Genomic DNA, 21,932 nt, shown 5'->3' on the forward strand with positions numbered 1-21,932 from the left:
CCAATGACGTCCACAGAGAAATCGCCTTGGCAACACAATGCTTTTGTTCGAATTGAAGTGCAATCACGTACAAGCATTATGTGCACCCTCTAATTGCTTTACCAAGTGTCACTGTCAATGCACCAATTCTACAACAATTCTCTACACTTGTACACTAGTGATCTCTTCATTACTTAATTACTTATCCTTAATTAATTTACTTATTTATACTCTAATTTAATTTGTAACTAATCATTGTACTATGCTCATGCATATGAGTCTTACAATTATAAAATATAATAGTAATAATAATAATAATTCCTTTTGAAATGATTTGGTATTTGTATTTCACTAGACCTTTACTTTTTTCGAAGGGTCGGGCGGCGCCAGACTAGTTTCGTCAGTGAAAAAAGTCACACAAAAGGAGGGAGGATATGAATATCTCTTTGTGACGTCATCGAAAGATTTATTTATTATTTTGTAATTCTAAATCCTATGCTCTCCCGTGCCTTCCCTATCCACTTTAACTACCACACAAGCCTATACAAACCCAAAAAATGAAAATAGCTACGTGGCTAAGCTATAAAATATTAGTCACTAAGTCAAGTCATTAGCTCTAAGATAGGCGGCGGAAAGGGGGGGGGGGGGGGGGGGGCTAGTGGGCCGAAGCCCCCCTCAGAATAATATCACGCGAAATTATCCTTCTTGGAGTGGGGCTGAAAACCGTGATCAAGATCGAGATACTCTAATAGAGCAGTCACTCTAATAAAGCAATCACAGTATTGGAGCAGTGTGTAGTGAGCTATATGTAAGGATATTTATGTTGTTTATCAGTATAAATTCGTGCTGGTTGCGACCTTTTTTTTTTTGGTCTCACCTTATTAAACCAGAGACAATGTATAGGGCTTCGGTTCATTTTTTTAACCAAAAGTCTGGATCCACCCCTGGTCAGCCCCCCCTCATATCAACTACTTCCTCCGCCCCTGGGTCTAAGTCCTTGAAATTAGGTTAGGTAATCCCAAGGCTGCAGCGCATGTTGCTGTCAGACCTTCAGTGCTGGTCACTGTAAAGTGTTAATAATAATAATAGTTATTTCAAAATTAGAAAGCAACGAGAGTATACGGAAAACGCAATGATTTTGAAGATTTGATTCGTCAGATTCCACTAGGGATTCCAAATGATGTGTAGCTGTTCTATACCATATACGTATTTTGTACCATACGCGTATGGTACATACCATATGCGTATACGCGTACGGTACAACCATACGTGTATGGTACGGAAAATCATACCATCTGAGTATGCAGTAGCTAACCTGGTATGCGTATAATATCAAGCAGAAGGTTTTTGCACTGCCATACCTATTGACTACCCCGGATGGCACTCTGCTTTCATTTATTTTAGGGGGAAGAGGGAGGGGGGAGACGCTAGTCTCGCTTAGCGGTTTCTGTTCAGTGAAGATCGAGATACTCTAATAGAGCAATCATATTTAGCTATTCTATTCTCTAGAGCTGAGATGTATTTAGCTTTACTGCAATTAAGATATAATTTGCTTTACTGCATGATGCAAATTAACCACCTTGTTGATATCCCAGCAAATCCATTTCTGACACCCATATCCACTCATAGTACCAGAGGTCATAAAATGATATTTATGCAACCAATGACACAGATTGATTCTTATATGTACTCCTTTTTCCCTTCAGCAATCAAAATCTGGAATGATCTACCCCAAAATGTGATTGATTCCAATAATACTGATCAGTTCAAACAAAAACTAGCTGTTATTTAATTTGTATACTTGCATGTATGTATGTTGTAACCTGTGCACTATACTCTAGTAGAAGTCTGCACAGTATTACCAATAATAATAATAAACCTATTTAAAATAAAGCATTCCTTAAAATAAAAGAATATTGATGACATGATATATTGCATGACTATATATATAAGTGATGAAACTGACATCTTGATTTAGGACAATTATGATAAAAAACAATCATGAATTCATCACACTGTTGGCAGATCCAGTCTTGAATTGTGTTAAGTCCTGCTGATCTGGTAAGATCTGATGGAATTCTACATAGTCAAAATTAATAAAGGTCAATCGTCTGGGTTGGAAGCTTTACGAAAAACATGATAACACCTAGCTACATACAGTTTGTGTTAATGCTATTGATTTGAAAATACACAAGCTAGTATACTGTATGTTCTTTAGAATAGTTGAGTTAAAATGACCGGATCGGATTTGTGAAAAGGTACCTTTTCTACACATATTACATACCAGCAAACAAAATGGTGTAACACTTGACTCCTTTATGTATATTATTTCATTAAATATTTTATTTCATTGTTGCTACATATAATCTTGTTTACCTTTAATTTGTTAGTACACTTCCACTTAAAAATGGATATTTATACCTGGTGGTGCTAAAGGATGTTGAGCAGACAATTTCAATCAGATGAGCTCAAGAAGTACAATGTAATGATTGCTCAAACAGAGGAAGACCTTACTGTTAAAATGAAGAGTAACCACAACTCTCAAGGAGTTCCCAGAGTAGGGAGGATTTAACACTCCTGGAGAGTAACCATTACTCTAAAGGAGTAACTGGGGAGAAACACATGCTCTGAAGGTGGTGTCACTTACTCTTCAGAGTAATGGTTATTCTCTTCAGTGTTGGCTACTCTCCATGGGGTGTTAAATCCTCCCTACAATTGGAACTCTTCAGAGTGTTGGTTACTCTTTATTTTTAACAGTGCATGCTGGAGAATGCATGCTGATATATACAATAACATTGAGGGAGGTAGGAAAGAGATATATAACTGTAGAGTCAGTTTGCAAACCTACATGGCTGTAGCTTATAGCAATATTAGACATGCTATACTCTATAAGACTGATGTGCATATTAATTAATCGTGCAATAAATTTTTTAAGACTGTAGTTTGCTGAATCTTTGCTATTGAATGAGGCATGTGCATTGCCTACTGAGATGAAGTAGGAAACATAACATGGCAAAGATTTTATAGCGAGTTTATGAGTTCTAATGAATAATTCAGTAATGAATGTATATTATCTAGCATTGTTTATTTGTTAAGTGTGTTGTATAGCTATACTCACTACTTACTGTCATGCTTGTGGATGGGAAGGCAATGCATGTTTAGCTACTCTTATCTGAATGTACTCTTTAAAGTTAACAACATCCACATTAATTTTTGCTTTAGATCCAATGTGATGAATGTGAGTGGTGGTACTATTTACAGTATGTATATAAACAAGAAAAGTACGTAAACAAGAAATTGGATCCTCAAAAGAAGAGTGTACAGTATATCAAAGCCATGTTGCACAACTGATGACACTTACGAAGTTCATTCAGTTTTCAAATTATTAGCTTTGCACAAGCAGTATATGTATAATTCAGTTAGAACTTACTAGCTACCATGCATGTTGTAATTGCTCTCCTTGCTTATTTACCCAATTGTGTTGTAAATTGTCAGATATCAACACTTATAATTGAGTATGAGACCATGCATCTGCATGCTTCTGATAGCTATAAAGTAGCATACATGCACAGTACCATTCATTTGAAGTTCTGCAGACAAAGTGAGATAATGTACATAGGAATTAGGTACATCAGTATAGGACTATATATATAGTGGGAAATGCATGAGCATGGCAAGGATAAAATGCATGTGTGTGCTGATGAATAAATCTATAGTTTCAGCTCAGTGGTAGGCAGATTATTATGTTGTGTTCTAAGTTTACTCAGCTAGAAATGCTTGTAAAGACAGCCCATTGTAGCTAGGTGATGGCAAGGCTAAAAGACACTGAGAAAAGGCATAATACGCATACGGTACGTACCATACGCGTATGTCTATACCGTACGCGTATGGTACGGAAAATCGTACCATACGCGTACGGTACAAAATACGCATATGGTATAGAACATAGCTATGACATCCCAGTTGGTGAAACTATAAGGCTAAGGATAACAAATTTAGTGAATTGTAGCTAGCTAGCTAATCCTGCGACTGATTGGAGACCACGCGATATTTTTCTGGGTGACTAATCTCTATCTATTTGGTGACTGATAGCTAGCTACAGATGATTTATCTTCGTCAGTATGTTTTCATCTAGCTTTCTCTCCACTATCCGGTCGATGTTAGTAGCTATCGGTTTGATTGTGGGATGTGCTTACATTACAGTATTGATCTTCTCATCATCCGAATACACAACCGCTCGGAACATAGAAAGTTTGCCGACTATAATGCCATTTCAGTTTCGTGAGTACAAACTGCCAGAAGGCGACGATGACAAAGAAAGTGTACCTGTGGTCCCACACCTACTGTCGCAACAAACAATGGACCGAATTAAAAAGTATGTATTTTTCATTGGACATCCACATAGCGGACACAGCATAGTTGGAGCCATAATTGACAGTCATCCCCACGTTGTGCTGGCACATGAGGCTGATATATTTACAAAAGTGAGAATATGGAAAGAATGTGATAGAAAGAAAATATTCAAAACCATTTGGAATACTGCCCGCACAGGAAAGTCATTGCAGAGACAAACTCGAAAGGGATACACCCTCACTATTGACAACCTGTACCAGGGAACTTATCAGGATTACATAGATGTAATCGGAGATAAAAAGGGAGGCACCACTACAGCTCTTCTATATCACTATCCTGAGCAGTGGGGTAATGTGTACCATAGATTAAAGGCTGCCGTGAACCTACCGATAAAAGTCTTCCATGTTATCAGAAATCCTTATGATAACATTGCTAGCCTTGTATTGGCCAAATACAGTTCTGCTTCAGAAGGAAATGATTTTGGAAAGCTTAGAGTGAGTAATGAAACAAACTCAATAGATTCACAATTGATAGATAAAGTAATTGAGAATTATTTTGGTCTCTTCCAAGCCATAGAAACTGCAAAACAGAAATACAATCTTAACATGTTGCAAGTATATGGTAGCGATCTTGTAGCAGATCCAAAAATCACTATTAGTAAACTGTTTAAATTTTTAGAAGTTTCTGTTTCAGATGAATTAGTTGATGTTTGCAGTAGAAAAGTGTTTGAAGAAGATTCTAAATTACGGTACAAAATTCAGTGGCAAGATGAGCACATATCGACAATAAAGAAGCAGATTAAAAAATTTTCTAATTTGAAAAGGTACATTGATTTTGACTCATGATTTGAACTCCATTATGTATAATTACATATTATGTATAACAAAGTTAAACCCTTAAGGTGTCGAATATTTCATCTGATAAAATAACTTGTATATGTATGTTTCCCTCCCAAATCCACGATAACTGCAGTACAATGTGTATAGAATACTAGCACTTCCTTGACTAGGATTTCCCTGTGCAACTTCTTTGTTCCTTGGTTATTCATGATCATTACACACAGAGTGATTGAGAGAAAATTCAACATGGTACATGGTATGGACACAGTAATCCTACATAGGAATGCTCAGCTGTGCCATGTTTACTGTGAAATGTGATTGTATAATATAATTATATGGATTCATGAAGGCCAGTAAATGTGTAGCAGACTTGCAGAGTAATCTTTTGTCCAAAGGAATGTTTGAAATAGAGCTTCATTCAGACATTGCATGGCTGCATGCAGCAGCCATGTTCTGCTAAATGCAACTGATGTAACTATATTGCTGAACTTATCAAAGAGTATACTGGAGTACCATATAAATATCAAGGACATTTGCACTTTTTCATAAAAAATACTGACCAGAACCAGCCTCACAATACTTCATAGTGCCTTGGCAGTTAACCAGTGCTTTCAGTGCGACCCAAAAAAGCCTCCAATAGGTAGCAAAATTTTCTGCTGACCAAATGACTTAGCTATAGGCTTATATAACTCCATAATGGCTAAACTACAAGCTTGATTTTTTCAATTGATAAAGACCGCTTCAACCAGACAGGTGCCAGTTACAAATAGGAATTCTAGCCCAATTTTTAAACTTTGAAAACATACTTTTTATTAAAATAGATAGAGTATTGATTACTGATCTCAGAATAATTGGAGCTTTTTAAATTAGAATTAACTACATGTACTTTGACAGGCATATAGTAAATAAAGGTATGTTTCTTCTCTGGAGCTCCCATATATTTAGGAACAATTGAGTGAGGGAGCCAAGCATCTAGTAACCCAGATGATTAAAAATTGCATTTACTTCTAGCTGCAAGTTTGTACATGCATTGAGAATATTTTAGGATTTATTGGATCTCAGTGATCTTGTAGGCTTTGTGGTGAGCAAATACATTTCACATATACACACCTGTCAATGCAATGGTGCACCCTTAGACAAGTATAGCTATCTCAAGTTAGACCCTTTTCATGGTGGATTTGGTGGATTTTGGAGGTGTCTAAGTTACTTAGATCCTTTTCATGTTTACTTAGACCCTTTTCATGTTTATTACACGCACCTGCACTAGTAGCATTGGCAACGCATCACCACCTGAAAATTTGTTACAGGTGGAGTAATGCCTTGTTTCTACTAATGAATACTACATTTCTCTGTTACAAGCAGCTGTCAACGATATTAAGGTACAACAACTACATAAAGGGTCTAAGTAACTTAGACTTCAGACCGCAGGGATCTAAGTAATTTAGTAACCGGATGGTCTTGTGTTGTGGCGCCTGCTGGTTTCAAGTGTTATTATTACTTAATAACACTTGAAACTAGCAACTTCATTGTTACGCTATTTTTGAAATGGTTTATATGGTTGCGTTGGTGACATAACTATAAGAAAATAATTGTTGTGCAACCAAAAATCACTGTCCAAAACAGAGTAACTATACACTATAAAGTGAGCACTAGTGAATGTCTTCTGTCTGACAGTACATTCCTTTTAAGTTTAAAAGTATTCTGTATACATAGCTAGGTCAATGAAACTTGATTCACCAGTTTTTCATAAAGATTTGCAAAAAATGATGGAGGTTGGTGGTTATTCTGATCATTGTTGAAAGCACATGTACGGAGTATAATTGTTCACTGGCTGGAACATGGATATCGCTTCAGTCACCTGAAGAAATTGAGGGCTCAACACACACACGCATCAGAATACATGTATTTCATTATCAGCAGTGAAATCTCTTAGATCACTATAATAGCTATAATATATGTCCATGAGTAGGGAATATGCAGTAGGAAACGTTCATGGTATGATCTACAGAGAATTCTTGACCACAGATACACAGCATAAACTGTACCGACACAGGCAAAAGGCACCATTGTATTGGATGCAGCTGTGCTTGTCTACAAGCGATACCAGATTAGTGCCACATAGCTACAGTATTATATTAATTGTAAAAAGACTGGCAAACACTACCAGATACAGTGCATGAAATTTCTACGATAATAACCATGAAATACCCATGAAAATACCTATGGTTTATCCCATGAATTTTAACGTTTCATGGGTACTGCACCCATGAAATCTCTGCAATGCCATGAAATTACCATGATAATCTGATCTGGACTCTGAGACTCATTTCATGGCCCATGAAACGACCCATGGTATACCATGAAACAACCCATGGTATACCATGAATTGACTTTAATGGTACATTTCATAGAGGCGATTTAACATTTCATGAAGAAAATCATAGATGTTTCATGGCATATTTCTCTGGTAGTGAAAGCACCAGATGACTCAACTGTACAACCTCTCTAGAGCTTTTTCACCACTAATGATGTTGATGTCTAGTTTCATGGCATGGGTCTCAGCCCTCAGCACACAGTACATAATTGCTCTACTGCTATACTAAGTGACTCATCTGTGTTCTACAATATGGCCACTAAGCTGTTGTCACATACGGCTAACATTTAAAAATGCATTTACTGTAGCTATATTAATATTATGTGGTAACCAAGCCATTAATTTAGGTATGTATTATGCTGGCTTACAGGAACCCGAGAAGAAACCAGCTGTCTATGCAGAGGAAGGATCTGGTCACTCTAGCATTACAGAGTTGTAACAATGGAATGTAATTGAACTATGCTGTGACAGTAGCAGCCATACAAAGTGTGTACAGTATAGTTCTCAAAACAGGTTAACAAATGACTGCTATCATATCCAAAGATTATCCTCCATATTGAGTTAGAAAGTATTACAAGTATATCAATTTTACTATGCATACAAGGCCCATAACTACATAGTACCTTCATCTTTTGTTCTTTTAAAGAACACTCTATGGCAGCCTTAATCATACCACATCTTCACAAAACTTTGTGAAAAATTCTTCTACACTTCATGTAATTCTATGGTAACTCCACAACAAACATCATAAAATCTAGTAATTATGTAACTAGCTAGCAACACAGAGTGTTATTTGTACGCTAAAACGTTTGAATGCTATATAGAGTGACCAGACCATTTCTCTGTTTGTAAAGGGGCAGATGCCACCCTAAAATATAGCCAACAAATAGCTAGCTACAGTATATTTTAAAATTCAGACTGCTTGGAATTGAGATGACTCTGCACCACTGTAGCTATACAGTATATTATAAATACAAAAATCACTCCTGCTGCATAGATATATTTTGTGCTTCCATAATTTTTGAAAGGTTCTCATGCTGATATCAATTCATGTGTTGAATACATCATCTCTTCAACTATATCTTAGCTTTGTAACACCAAGATAAGGTGATGATGTTACACTTACTGGTGAGAATAGGACACAAACTAATGATGGTGTTAGTAATGCTTTAAGTGAAGTACGAGTTGTAAGATTGGTGGGAACAGTCATGTTATTCTTTTTGCTAAAAACCATAGGATATCCTTGGCTATATAATAGGGAAGTCACTGTATCTACCACATGACAGAGTAGACTATGTGGTAACTACAATGATGATGATACTGATGACTTCATGTCTCCTTATGATACACTAGCTGCTACTGCTGATGAGTTTGGTAAATCATGGCCTCCTCACACAAGCACCATGGACAAACTAAAACTGCTGTAATAAACACCTGTAGTCTATTGATACAAAATGTGTTTGCAGGAATATTTGACCCAAGCATTTTTATTTGAGTGCTTTCATTTCTGACTACTGCAACTGTCATACTGATCAACTGGAGTGCTTCTGTGAAACCTTTGCCTCTTCACTGGAATTATGTTGGAGAGAACATTTTCATCAAATCATACTGTAGCTCTCAGTCTTAAACAATTGAACATTCTGACTCTGCAATTAATCAACTAGATATCTCATTTTTATATAATTATATGTAACTACGATCACTGGGATAACCTAACAACAAGGACAAGGCTTATACAGTGTGTAGCAAGCACGCTGTGGTCAGGAGAATAATACAAACAGTAGCTACTCCCAGTGGTACAATATAAACACCAGTTATGTAATGGTATTGTGTTATTGCATTAGACCTAGCATGATTTTCTTAACTAGTAACCATAGATGTGACTGCTACGTACAACAGAATTAAGTGCTTGAATTTGACTGCTATGTTGCTCTAATAGAGTATACATCAATTTGAGCATGACTGCAAGATGAACACATCAACTAGTAATTTTAATTTCTTGTAAATAGTACAACTCCATGAACTAAATTGTTGAAGTTTATCACTCAATTGTGTGCAATATACTGTAATGTACATTTGATTGCAAGTGCATGATTTGCTACTACGTATATGCTGTCTTTGCTTTCTACCCTACAGTAATTAAGTGCTCTTAGTAAAGTGTGAAAACAAGGCATGTGTGTGCATAAAATTTCCCCCCAAAGTGGCACACATGCTAATGGATAAAGGTTTCATTGCTTAAGTTCACCTCACTCGTTGGTCTGTTCCTGTTCCCTTTTAGATAATGATTGTTTTAGTGTTTTTTGTTCTAAAATAGTTCTCTCTCTCTTTGGCTCTCACATGATGAAAATAACTAAACTATAGGACTTTGAACACAGTATTTCCACACATTGTGATTGTAAAATGCACAAAAGTAGTCACAACATACTTGCCGTAATTAGTAAACTACGCTTTACTTTCAATAGCATTACTAGAAAAAAGTTAGGCAAATTTGCTATTACCTGGCTTGGTGAAACACCACTCATTCACCTAATTATCCACAACTTTCCTCCTGCAAAACCTTATTGCTACAGTATATGGTACTAAATGCTTAACATGTAGACCTCACTTTATTTGATAATAAGAGGTGATAGTTTCCAGTGATAAACAATGACTGAATTAATAAGTACTGAATTAGCTACTGAATACAAATAGCTCTATTGTTGGTATTAAAGTAATGTGAAACCTAAATTTTCAATAGATAGTTTGGATACTGTACAGTTGAATTTTTCTATCTTTATGCATACATTACAGTTTGTTTGACCCAAGCAATGAAAAAATCCCAAGAGCTGTAGCTGCTAGGTCATAATTCCATTTCCAAATTCATTTAACTGTGGTATTCTCATCATGAGGAAGTTTACATTACAGTACTTGTACTGCTTCTGATCAGTATGTTGAGTACGTTTGGCAAGTTTGTTTGGCTTTTTAAATACATCAGCAGGAAAAGCCATCATGAATGATGACAGTACAACAAAACACAATGTAAGCATGTGAGTCCTCAGACTAACAAAAAGGACCACAAATGGAATTAATGTGGGCATGGCAAGGAAAAAAATAAAAGATACTAAATAAAAATAAAATTATAAGATACAATTTAAGCAGCTAAATAGTGTTCCACTCCTTACAATCCTTTGCCAGAAATTTTTTCTAGAAGCCAATATGTGACCAGGCCTGCAAAAATAGGGCATGTGGGCACACACTACACCACGTCACACTAAATGTCTTCACTCATTACTGGAACAGAATATTTGCATTCTGTAACTTGTATCATATAACCAATTAAAGGATTACTAAGTGTTAAAAATTTCATTGTCATAGCATATTGGTGTAAAACATTATGAGTCAAAGAAGTTTGAAAAAGTAGGAAAAATCATGTTCCCACATGCCCTGTTTTCGCAAGCCCAGTCACATATGCTGGTAGAGGCAGCATCATTAAGACATTATTTTCGTGATGGCAGAATTTGATGTACTCAACTCAGGATGAACAAAATTTAATAAATTAAGCAGGTTCTTGATTGTAGAAAGCTGGTAGAGGCCTAGTACTGTTATCTCAATTGTCTCATAATACATGTACCGTATATGACCGTATAGAAGCCCGGGAATTAATTTCCTATAAATCATTTTTGACCCGGAGTTTAAACGAGACCGGCGTTAATTTGGACCCCGGCATTTATTTCTTACTAGCCACTTGTTGAGAATGACAGTTCCTTTTCCTCACGAGTTCTTCATAAACAAGTTTCGATTGTGGGTTGCATCTCCAGTTACAAAAGTTTAATTGTGGTTTTTGTTTTATTCAGATGATTAGCAGTGTTTTCCACTTTGGTTATGAAAGGTGTTTAGTATGGTTTTTATATTTTAAAAGATTCAAAAAGTGTTAGTTGGTTTTTAATTGGTTAGATTTATCAGCTTCAGTAAAATATGTAGCTAGCTACCAACTCAGCCATTTAGCAAACTGTTACTTTGCAGTCTCATAAGGTAGCTAGCTATAGTACATTCACCAACTTTTGTCTTTGAATGTAAAATCTGTATCAGTTACCTTCTGATATGACCCAATGCTGTGGGTTATGGTGCTGGCATTTGTAGCTAGTCTATAGTTCAGTCTTCATAACCCGGCAGATATAATAAGTTGACTAGCACAACAACAAATTCAGAAACCCCATAAATGCAAATATAGTTGCACTTTGCTAAGGATTGCCAGTGGAATAGCTAATAGCTACTAGTACCCTTCACTGCATTCTGCTTTTCAGTACACATGGCTAACAAAGTGTCACTAGACTAAAGAGCATGCATTCTAATAATTGTGATGTTCAACACCACTACTACTTAGCTATACATGTTTCTGCCTCTCAGATTTAGCTGATTAGAGCATGGGGGCTGATGCATTATGGCATATAACTAGCTATATCTAAATGCTTGGTAGCTACAAATTAAGAGATTATCATGCAAGCATGATAGCTATACTCAATGCATATTGCAATCAGTCTTGATTTAATGGAAAAGTAAAATTTGAATGATATAATCTGAAATTCCATTATTTTCCACTGTAAAACTGCTAAAATTACTTTCAGATTCACCTTTTAATTAGTGGGGCTAATTTTAAAACATTTCCTGGCGGGCATGCCCCCAGACCCCCCTAAGTTGGCATGCTTTGCATGCTAATGTGCTTCACACACTAATGTAGTCTTCGCACACAAACGTAGTCACTAGTACTATTCCAAATAGCTAATTTGACCATGGATACTAGATGATCTTACAACTACACTGTTAAAATGAAGAGTAACTACAACTCTCAAGGAGTTCCCAGTGTAGGGAGGATTTAACACACCTGGAGAGTAACCATTACTCCAAAGGAGTAACTGGGGAGTAACACATGCTCTGAAGGTGGTGTCACTTACTCTTCAGAGTAATGGTTATTCTCTTCAGAGTGTTGGTTACTCTCCATGGGGTGTTAAATCCTCCCTACTCTGGGAACTCTCAGAGTGGTGGTTACTCTTTATTTTTAACAGTGTAGGGCCTTGTGAGAAGGATGGGTATCTTCTAATGTCTGGCTAGTTGCCTATGTCCCTTAACCCCCCCCCCCCCCCCCCCCCATTTCAAAAAATCCTAAATCCGCCCCTGTTATTAGATCTATACTCCGTAATAGAGCAGTCAGTGGAAACTGCAATAGAACACTTTTTATTAATGTATTTGTACAAAGACTTTACTGTGTAAAAAGCAGTGACAGACAAAAGGTTGTACAATGAAATTAACTAACTATATTACATAAAAAATACACTGATGGAATACTGGAATTCTGTACTAGTATCCAAAAACTACATCACTTGTAATTACCTAACCTAAAATTACAATTAAGGTAAAAATTATGAATACTTTACGTAAAGTTACAGTAACATAACTACTTAGCGTAGAATACATTACAATAGTTAATGATGTGACAAGTTGGTGAGTTGTGATTGGATTAGATATGATCAAAGTTCATGGAGAAGTAGTTGATACTGGAACTACATGGACAGTGGTAATGGATTTTATGAGAGTCGGTCGGATTAAAGTTAGCAATAAAATGTTTCCAGAAGATTGATAGTAACTGTAGATAGGTCCATTTTGATAATTGGTAGAGAGTTTCACAATATTCAGTTTAAAATAATAGTAGATGTGATATTGTTTTTTTATTGAAAGATGGATTATGGGTCAATTTTAGTCCATTAGATCTGGTGCAACTGTTAGAGAATGAGATGTGTGAGTTGATGTTAAAACCTGAGGTAGGCTTTCTTGGTGCTGGTAATAGGATAGCTGGTAATGAAAAATAGTAATTCCAGAACATACATTAAAGAAAGGAGTTGAAGTTTTATTAGACATTTTTTGTAGTCGGATATAATGTCATTCAGGATGTATTTGGTGGCTCTACATTGTAGTTGTTTAAACCTGGTAATATCTTTCATAAGATGAGGATGCTAAACTGGAGAGCAATACATGATTATTTTGAGATCTAACAAGTGCTATGTAGAATTTAACTTACAGTGGCATTGATTGACTAAAATTAATGTTCTTCAAATGTGACCATATTTTGGAAAACCATACATCTGGGCACATGCAAAATTTGTGGGAATGTTCAATTGAAAATTTCACCAATATTTTTTTAAATTAACGTTTTTGCATATTCTGATAAAGCAACTATTAAGCCATCTTGCTGTGAAATTTCACACACATAGCTTCTTTATTTTAGGAGATTTTCTCAATTATATCAGACTATGTAGAAGTTTCACAATACGTGGGACAGCAATTAACTTACAAATTGGGTGATTTGTTCATTCCCAAAACCAAACATTTTCTTATCTTTAGACAATAATACAATTGATTTAATTGAGGAAAATCACAAAGAACACATGATTAAACTCTCAAGGATCTCTTTTCATCCATTTTAGATTGTAAAAATGGAGATCTTTGTCAACAAAGTGATTTGTCATCAATTTGTCACACCTGATCACTATACAGTTCTATAAACTGATAATGAAAAGTTAGTTTGTTATGTATTAGACAGTAAATTAGCCATATCTTTGGAATGCTTTAGTGTATCATCACAAAATTTTCACACATGATAGATAACCACTCAGTGCTTCATTGTAGCTATAAAACAGAAAATTGACCAATGTGCCCAAATGTATGGTTTTCCAAAATAGAGTCACAAATAAGACCTACTAAAATTAATGCATTGTACATAGCTCCTTAGATTGATACTCTCTAATAGAACAGTCACTTTGTAGTGAAATACTCTAGTAGAGCATTCACTGACACTGACTAATAACTTGCCTTTATTATTAAAGTTGGAGAGTCTTAGAATAACTGGTGATTTGTTGAACTGGATCAAGGTTTTTTAACTACTCAAGCTCAGCGAGTTGTTGTCAATGGATCTCACTCTAGTTGGTTTCCTGTTATTTCAGGAGTGCCCCAAGGCTCTATCTTGGGCCCACTGTTGTTTATTTTATATCTAATGATATAAAATCTGTGATCTCGCACTCCTATCTAAAGATGTTCGCTGATGATCTTACTTTGTATCGGAACATTGCCAGTGTGAGTGAATGCGAGCTGTTACAATGGGATCTTAGGAGGATATATGAGTGGACCTTGACTAGGTTGTTACGACTTAATCCACTCAAGTGTGAAGCCTTGAACATTACCAACAAGCGCTGTCCTTTACATTTAATTACTATATTGGATCTCATTTGATAAGTTGGGTTCAGAAAGTGAAGTATCTTGGTGTTTTTGTAACTTCAAAATTGAACTGGTCCGACCATTGTAAATATTGTGTGCATAAGGCTACGGTTTGTCTCAATCATCTTCGTCGTATTATGTTTGGTGCTTCATTTTCAGCTAAGAACACTGCGTACAAGTGCCTTGTGAGACCCCATCTTGAATATGCCTGTCCTGTTTGGTCTCCCTTTACTTCTTCTAACATTAAATTGATTGAATCAGTGCAGTGCAGAGCAGCACATTGGATCTGTAGCACCTGGAATCCACTGCAATGGCCATCCCTGCAGTCTAGATGGCAATTCTTGTCACTGTCAATTTTGTATGATATTTGGAAGGGGTGTACTGGAATAAACTTTAGTGATTACTTTGAGTTCAATACACTGTGTACAAGGTCGCACTCCCTAACTTTAAAAGTATTTTCTTCTACTATCAATACTTTCCGTTATTGTTCCTTTGTATCCGTGGCATTCTTGTGGAACACTATTTCCTGAGGACATTTTGGCTTGAAGCCAGGTTAAACATTTCAGATCTAGATCTGATTGTTTAATTCTGTACTTGTATTGTGTATGTTGTTCTGTTTTTGTAATTGTATTTTTGTAACTGTAAGGATTGTATGTAAGGGTATCACCTTGTACTGGCACATGCCTTTTGTGTATCCCTTTAAATAATTTGATAATAATAATAATAATAATAATAATAGGGATGCGGAGATTATTCTGGCATAATTCGGGCATAATAAGTATGCGTGGGAATCAGGAATTATGCTAGCATTTTGAGGTGATTATAAAGCTTTAACAGTAAGAAAATCTGAAGATTGCACAATTCCGTTAAACAAGTTGATGTTGTGCAACTTCTAATGGTTCTAAAAACCTGGCGCCATGCAGCTAGCTAACTCATCTGGAATTAACTATAGACAGTATATACTACTATGAATTAACCAACTATGTATTACTACTTTACAATAGGGTAGTTTGGGTTGTGCAATAATATAATTAGCTATTTCTCGTAATTCATGAAATATTCGTTCAATTAGCTACGTTGCTATGCACTGCTAAGGAAGCGTTTGTTACACAAACCGCTTTACCAACATATTATGCACAAAACCAGGGGCGTAGGCAGGATTTCCAAAAGGGGGGTTCTGCCCTAAGTATAGAATCTCCACAACGGGGGCCGTGTACACGTGTACACGTGTAAACATGTGTATTCTAGTCCATTCGCAATAGCGAGTAGAGGCTGGGGCGGATCCAGAGTTTGGAAAGAGGGGGGGGCACCTTTCTGAAAAACAGTTGAAGACCAAAAAAAACTTGCTGAAGACCAAAAAAAAAAAAAAGGTCACGACAATAATAGCTAGTTATCCTTACCAACTATATCACGTCTGTTATGTAAAATAAAATCCTATTTATAGCTTCATAGGTAAGCTACACTGCTTCATGAACATTGTGACTGCTTTATTAGAGTAATTGACTGCTCTATTAGAGTATCTCTTAACTCTGAAAAGGGGGTTCGTCCGAACCCTTTGAACCCCCCCTGGCTACGCCCCTGTAAAACTATCTTCTAAACTGTTTTATAGTGTGACTAACGTGTTTTTTCCCACAAATTCTCTCGACAAAGCCTCAAAGCTGCTCTTCATTTTTGTTCGCGTACGTAAGGGATACGCCCCCTTTCAACTTGAAGCGATAGACTATTCCTGATAGTGTACGAGGCCTGCACCGTTGTTTTTCAGTTGCTAAATGCCTGAAAACCTCAAGGGGAAGGTAGTTTGAGGAAAGTCACCACACCCGTATTTCAGTCTGCCGAAAAGAAACCACCTCAGAGCAAAGTTCACCTATGCAGAAGTTTAATACAGACTTCATTTCACTTTTACTTCTTATGTAAAAGCTGCTTTTACCGTTATTAAACGATTTTGCTCACGTGGGTGCGTACGAACAAACATAGATAGGTACACACACACACTTTTACGAAACAATTTCAGTAAACCAGACGTACGCCGACGAAGGCCGGCTGTGGGAGTGCGTCTGGTTTAAAAAGAGCGATATACTCTAATAGAGCAGCCAGAAACTCTAATAGAACAGTCATCGAATATCATTTACTCTAATAAAACAGTCACATTGAAATGAAATACTCTAATACAACAACCAGCTAAAGAATTCAAGACTATATGAAGCTTAAATATTAATGAAAATGGTTCTGATACAGCAATAAACTGGCATTATTACCCAACTATGGTGGCACAATTTTGGGAATAATGGGAAATTCTCAAAAGCATAATGGGTGATTTTTTGAGCACTTCTCAAAAGCATAATGCTCATTTTTCGGAGCATATTAGTCTCATGTCTACAGTGACTAAGAAGCTCCAGAATAATTGTAAGAAATGTTGTTAATTTAGGAGCATAATGCAAGTATAATGGAAATAATGAAGACCATATTAGGTGAAAATTTTGGGAAATTCCTGAAAGAATTTTGGGCTAAAGTTTAAACGTACCGTAATTTGCTTTTTTGTTGTTGTAAAATAATTTGTGACTGTGCCTGCGAAAATAGGGCATGTGGGCACATGATTTTTGCCTACTTTTTCAAACTTCCATCGCTCATAATGTTTTATACCATTATGCTATTGCGGTGCAATTTTTAGCTCTTAGTAAGCATTTAATTGGCTTTATGATGCAAGTTACAGAATGCAGATATTCTGTTCCAATACTGCGATATGACCTGTAGAGTGACGGGGTGTGGTTTGTACCCACATGCCCTGTTTTCGCAGGCCCGGTCACATTTTTGCATGCAAAATTTGTATGAAAACTTCTTACACGAAAATTGTTACACAAGATCGAACTACTCTAATAGAGCAGTCATTCACATAAATCAAATATTTTTACACGAAAATATTTATCGCAATTTTTTTTGCACAAAAATAAAACGAAATGCGGTTTTTGACTCAGGCCTAATTGTACATGTACTGCATGCTCCTAAGGACAAACAATGTATTTCAACATACCTACAGCTAACTACACTAGTACCACAAATATATTTTCAGACTTGGACTGTATAACAAGCAACACAATCGAGCCTACCACATTAGACTGCTTTTCATATCAGTTATGCAAGAGTTCATACTATAGCAATACCACTACATAATGTCACAGGCAGAGTATAATATTATGCATGGTGCTGTGTAGGTTTAGCTAAATACGCGAGATTATGTGACCGAAGTTGACAAAACAAGTTACACTGCTTGAAGGTTCTTAGTTTACTAATTTGTTAAGCTGCTTTACTGTAGTTGTGCCCAGTTATACTGATAGTAAAATGTCAGTAACTTTAAGTATATGGAACATAATTGTTTTACTAAGTTTTAAACTCTCAGTAAACATCAGTGAATGCAGGTTTACTGAAAAGCTACTAAAATTCCAAACAATTAACTGTTCCATATACTGGGGATATACCACTCTAGTAAACTAAGGAGCTTCAAGCAGTGTTAAGGCTTCCAAACACGTCCAATTTTAATACTTTGCAGCACTATAGGAGTATACCATTAGTTTCAAATTTTGACTTGGTATTACAATGGAACATTTTGTAAAAGCTTTAGGTCAATAGGTTACTGTATACATGGATAGAGTCAAGTTGAAGTCAAATTTTGATGTGCGTGGAAACCTTGTTTTGTTAAATTCAGTCATATCAAGAGTATATATGATGCCCATATTTATATTGAAGCCTTGGAAATTTAAAATTGTGACTAGGCCTGCAAAAACAGGGCATGTGGGCACAAACTACACTCTGTCACACTACAGATCATATCTCAGTACAGCAACAGAAATATTCACATTCTGTAACTTGCATCATAAAGCCAATTAAATGCTTACTAAGAGCTAAAAATTGCATTGCCATAGCACAATGGTACAAAACGTTATGAGTGATAAACGTGTTAAAAAGTAGACAAAAATCATGTGCCCCACATTCTCTATAGGATACTCTATTTTTGCTGGCCCAGTCACATTATGAAAAGCATTATTCCTACTAACCACCAGAAGAGATAAAATTAATTATATACAAGTTTCATAATATGTGACCGAGCCTACGAAAACAGGGCATGTGGGCACAAACTACATCCCATTACTATACAAGTCATATCTCAGTACCGGAACAGAATATTCACATTCTGTAACTTGCATCATGATGCCAATTAAATGCTTACTACGAGCTAAACATTGCATTGCCATAGCGCAATGGTACAAAACGTTATGCGTGATAAAAGTGTGAAAAATTTGGCAAAAATCATGTGCCTACATTCTCTATAGGATACTCTATTTTTGCAGGCCCAGTCACATTATGAAAAGCATTATTCCTACTAACCACCAGAAGAGATAAAATTAATTATACACAAGGTTCATATAATAATAACAAATTGTGATAATAATATACACTGTAGCTAATGCACACAATTTTTTTTGTTCAGTATGTTCTACAAAATTACTTTCACAATTAAACTTTGGAGATCAGAATTTTGTGTCTTGAGTACACTGCAAATCATTATCTTCAGTGTCATCATCACCAGTATCCCTTTTTGCTGTGGGTATACAAATAAGGATGTGATCTTTGCAACTCACAACAATCTACAGTTCTTACATGTAGCAATTAGAGCTTTACCACTGAAATCTTGATTCATGGTTGGTGATGACACATAGTCATTACAAATGACATTATCATTAGCAGACAATGACATGTTTTTAGTTCTGTCATCAGTAGCTAATAAAATACACATGCAAATTTTTACATATTTGTCACTGGATTTGCAAAACCTTTTTACACATCCAATTTATAAATATTAAAATGCTTTGTGAAAAGGAGTCTTAATTCATACATACAAATTCTATACTGTTTTTTGAAACACATACGACCGGAATCAAAATTTAATCAAGCGATCAAGGGATTTTTGTACAGTGAATGAAGCAATAACAGTAGCAATCAGACATCTTTGATAGTTACAGTAACTTTTAGTGATGCAAGAATTTACCATGCTCTACTGTAAGAGGGAGATAATACCTGTATAGCTGTACTTCCCTTAATCTAATGCATACTGTAGCTCACTTGAGTTAAGCAGAAAAAACACAGCAAAGTTTGGCGGATACAGCCAGAGCCACCGACAGTTGAAGGGACTCATGGCAAATAACAAATGTGGGGCCTCTATAACTGATATAGCTACAGCAGGCAACCATAATGTGCTTTGCACACTCAATCTAGGAGGGTTTGGGGGCATGCCCCCCTGACCTCCCAGCAAAAGGTTTGAAAATTAGACCCTCTGAGAGTGAATATGTGAGTGTTATTGTTTATTCAACTGTTGTATTAGGCATATCGAGCTGCTAAATACTTATCAGGTAGGAAAATGTTAAGCTCTATGTCCCCTTTGAAATTGAATGTGAGACTGATATTAAAAGTTATTTCAAGTAGCTACTGTAGCTAAATACTTGCCTGACTGCTCTATTAGGGTGACTGTTCATATTAGATCTTAACAATATCCGATTATTGATGCCCAGCTCCTGGGGCTCTCAACAAAGTGAGTCCCAGGGAAATTCCCCCGGTTTCCCCCCATCCCCTTTTGTTGGCCTGAATACAGCATTGTTGAAATGAATGTAGCACACATGCAGCTTTGAAGTGTGTAGCCAGCTGTAAAATATGGAAATAAAAGTGCACTTTCAGCTTGATCTTTTTACCCACAGTACAATAATATCATATGCAGTGTTACATCAACTTACAATAATGATTTGAATGTAGCATAACCTTATTATTGCCATTACTGATGTTACCTCCATTAGAGGGCTTCATGGTATTTAGTTTGCTATGCTGTGTAAACACCAACAACAGAGGGTAACTCAACATGTTTTATGGGTCCACTTGTACTTACAGACGCCTCAGAGTATGAACTCCGTATTCCGTGTTGTTTGACGAATTTCAAAAACTACATAATAAAAAATTGTAATGACATTTTAGTAGTAGAATGTTAAGGTGTAATTTTAATAATGGCTATAGCTATTGCTTGATGTGGGAGAACCTGAAAAATACACAGTTTCTGTGTTCCGTAACACCCAGGATGTTAGTTTCTGATTTTGTAAACACTAAGTCTGAGTGCTGCAGGTCCAAAGACAGAGTGTTTGCAAATCAGATTCAACCCCAAAAATGTGTGGTATCACTTTCTTGTGACACGGGGCATGCTTTGCAATACAGGAGCAAGATAACCAGGCTAGTATTGCTATTGCTAAGTACTGTGTCCAGGAAATAATTTTGCTGTCTTGATGGTTTTCTAATTCTAGTTTATTTGGTAGGGGTACTAATATTTACTGGACTGGGCTACTGTACTGAAACACTGTACTGACATATTTTTGGTTTTTAAACATGTTGTAGTTGGATTTTGATTTGATTAAGTCACGCTACCTAAAGGAATTCAGGGAACCTTTGGCCAATTACTAAATGCTGAATACAAGCAGTGGAATAAGTGAAAACAGTCTAAGGGTTTCACTGCTGCTCTACAATACTTATAAACTCCTTACCCTTGTGTATAGTGCTGCAGGACCGTGATGGTGATAGCTAATTAGCGATATAGACTACAGTGCAATTCTAATATGGTCTCAAATATAGTAGTCAATCTACAGCAGCACATACAAGTAGTGGAAGGTATAAAAAGCAGAAAGAACTCTTTAGTTGTAAAAAAAGTTTAGCTAAGACAGAATGGATTGTTATTAGAGACTTGCTTACTAATTAGGTAAGAATTTTGTGGAATGTGTGAAGTTACAGTACTCCATATTATATACTGTATTATGGTAAGTGTAGCCACAAACTGTGGTATATCAGTTATTTACCACAGTATGGTACTTTTGATCTTCACCACAGGTGTTGTATTATACTACACCTGTGATGAAGATAAAAGTGCCACAGTGTAGTATATAAAAGAACTTTCTCGTATTATTAAATGTGGTAGCATGGATATTTATATGAATGCACCATTAGAGAATCTTCGAAAAACTTTTCAAGACAGTTCTGCACCCTGAGAGAAGATGCAAGTTTTATTATGTTTCCATTAAGTGTGTTCCATGTTTTTAGTCACTCTCATTTGGGTTGTC

The 21,932-nt window shown here is 36.1% G+C and overlaps 1 protein-coding gene across 2 annotated transcripts; it reads left to right on the forward strand.

The window, feature by feature from the left end:
• The first annotated feature begins 3,951 nt into the window (after positions 1 to 3,951).
• Positions 3,952 to 8,087, forward strand: LOC136242792 (uncharacterized). 2 transcript variants are annotated; one of them, XM_066034275.1, is made up of 3 exons: positions 3,952 to 5,155; positions 6,479 to 6,550; positions 7,916 to 8,087. In XM_066034275.1, the coding sequence occupies exons 1-3, from the start codon at positions 4,101 to 4,103 to the stop codon at positions 7,995 to 7,997; spliced, it is 1,209 nt and encodes a 402-aa protein (XP_065890347.1). In that variant the 5' UTR covers positions 3,952 to 4,100; the 3' UTR covers positions 7,998 to 8,087. The 2 variants fall into 2 exon arrangements, with proteins under 2 accessions (XP_065890347.1, XP_065890356.1); XM_066034284.1 differs by lacking the exon at positions 6,479 to 6,550.
• The last annotated feature ends 13,845 nt before the right edge of the window (positions 8,088 to 21,932 follow it).

This window comes from Dysidea avara, chromosome 2 (genome assembly GCF_963678975.1).
Source record: "Dysidea avara chromosome 2, odDysAvar1.4, whole genome shotgun sequence".
Lineage (NCBI taxonomy): Eukaryota > Metazoa > Porifera > Demospongiae > Dictyoceratida > Dysideidae > Dysidea > Dysidea avara.

Excerpts from the sequence above, each read along its gene's own strand:
- LOC136242792 (XM_066034275.1), top strand. The coding sequence starts at position 4,101 with ATGTTTTCATCTAGCTTTCTCTCCACTATCCGGTCGATGTTAGTAGCT. Across the intron at positions 5,156-6,478 it reads AAATTTTCTAATTTGAAAAG|GTGGAGTAATGCCTTGTTTC; the intron begins GTACATTGATTT and ends AATTTGTTACAG. Across the intron at positions 6,551-7,915 it reads CAGCTGTCAACGATATTAAG|GAACCCGAGAAGAAACCAGC; the intron begins GTACAACAACTA and ends GCTGGCTTACAG.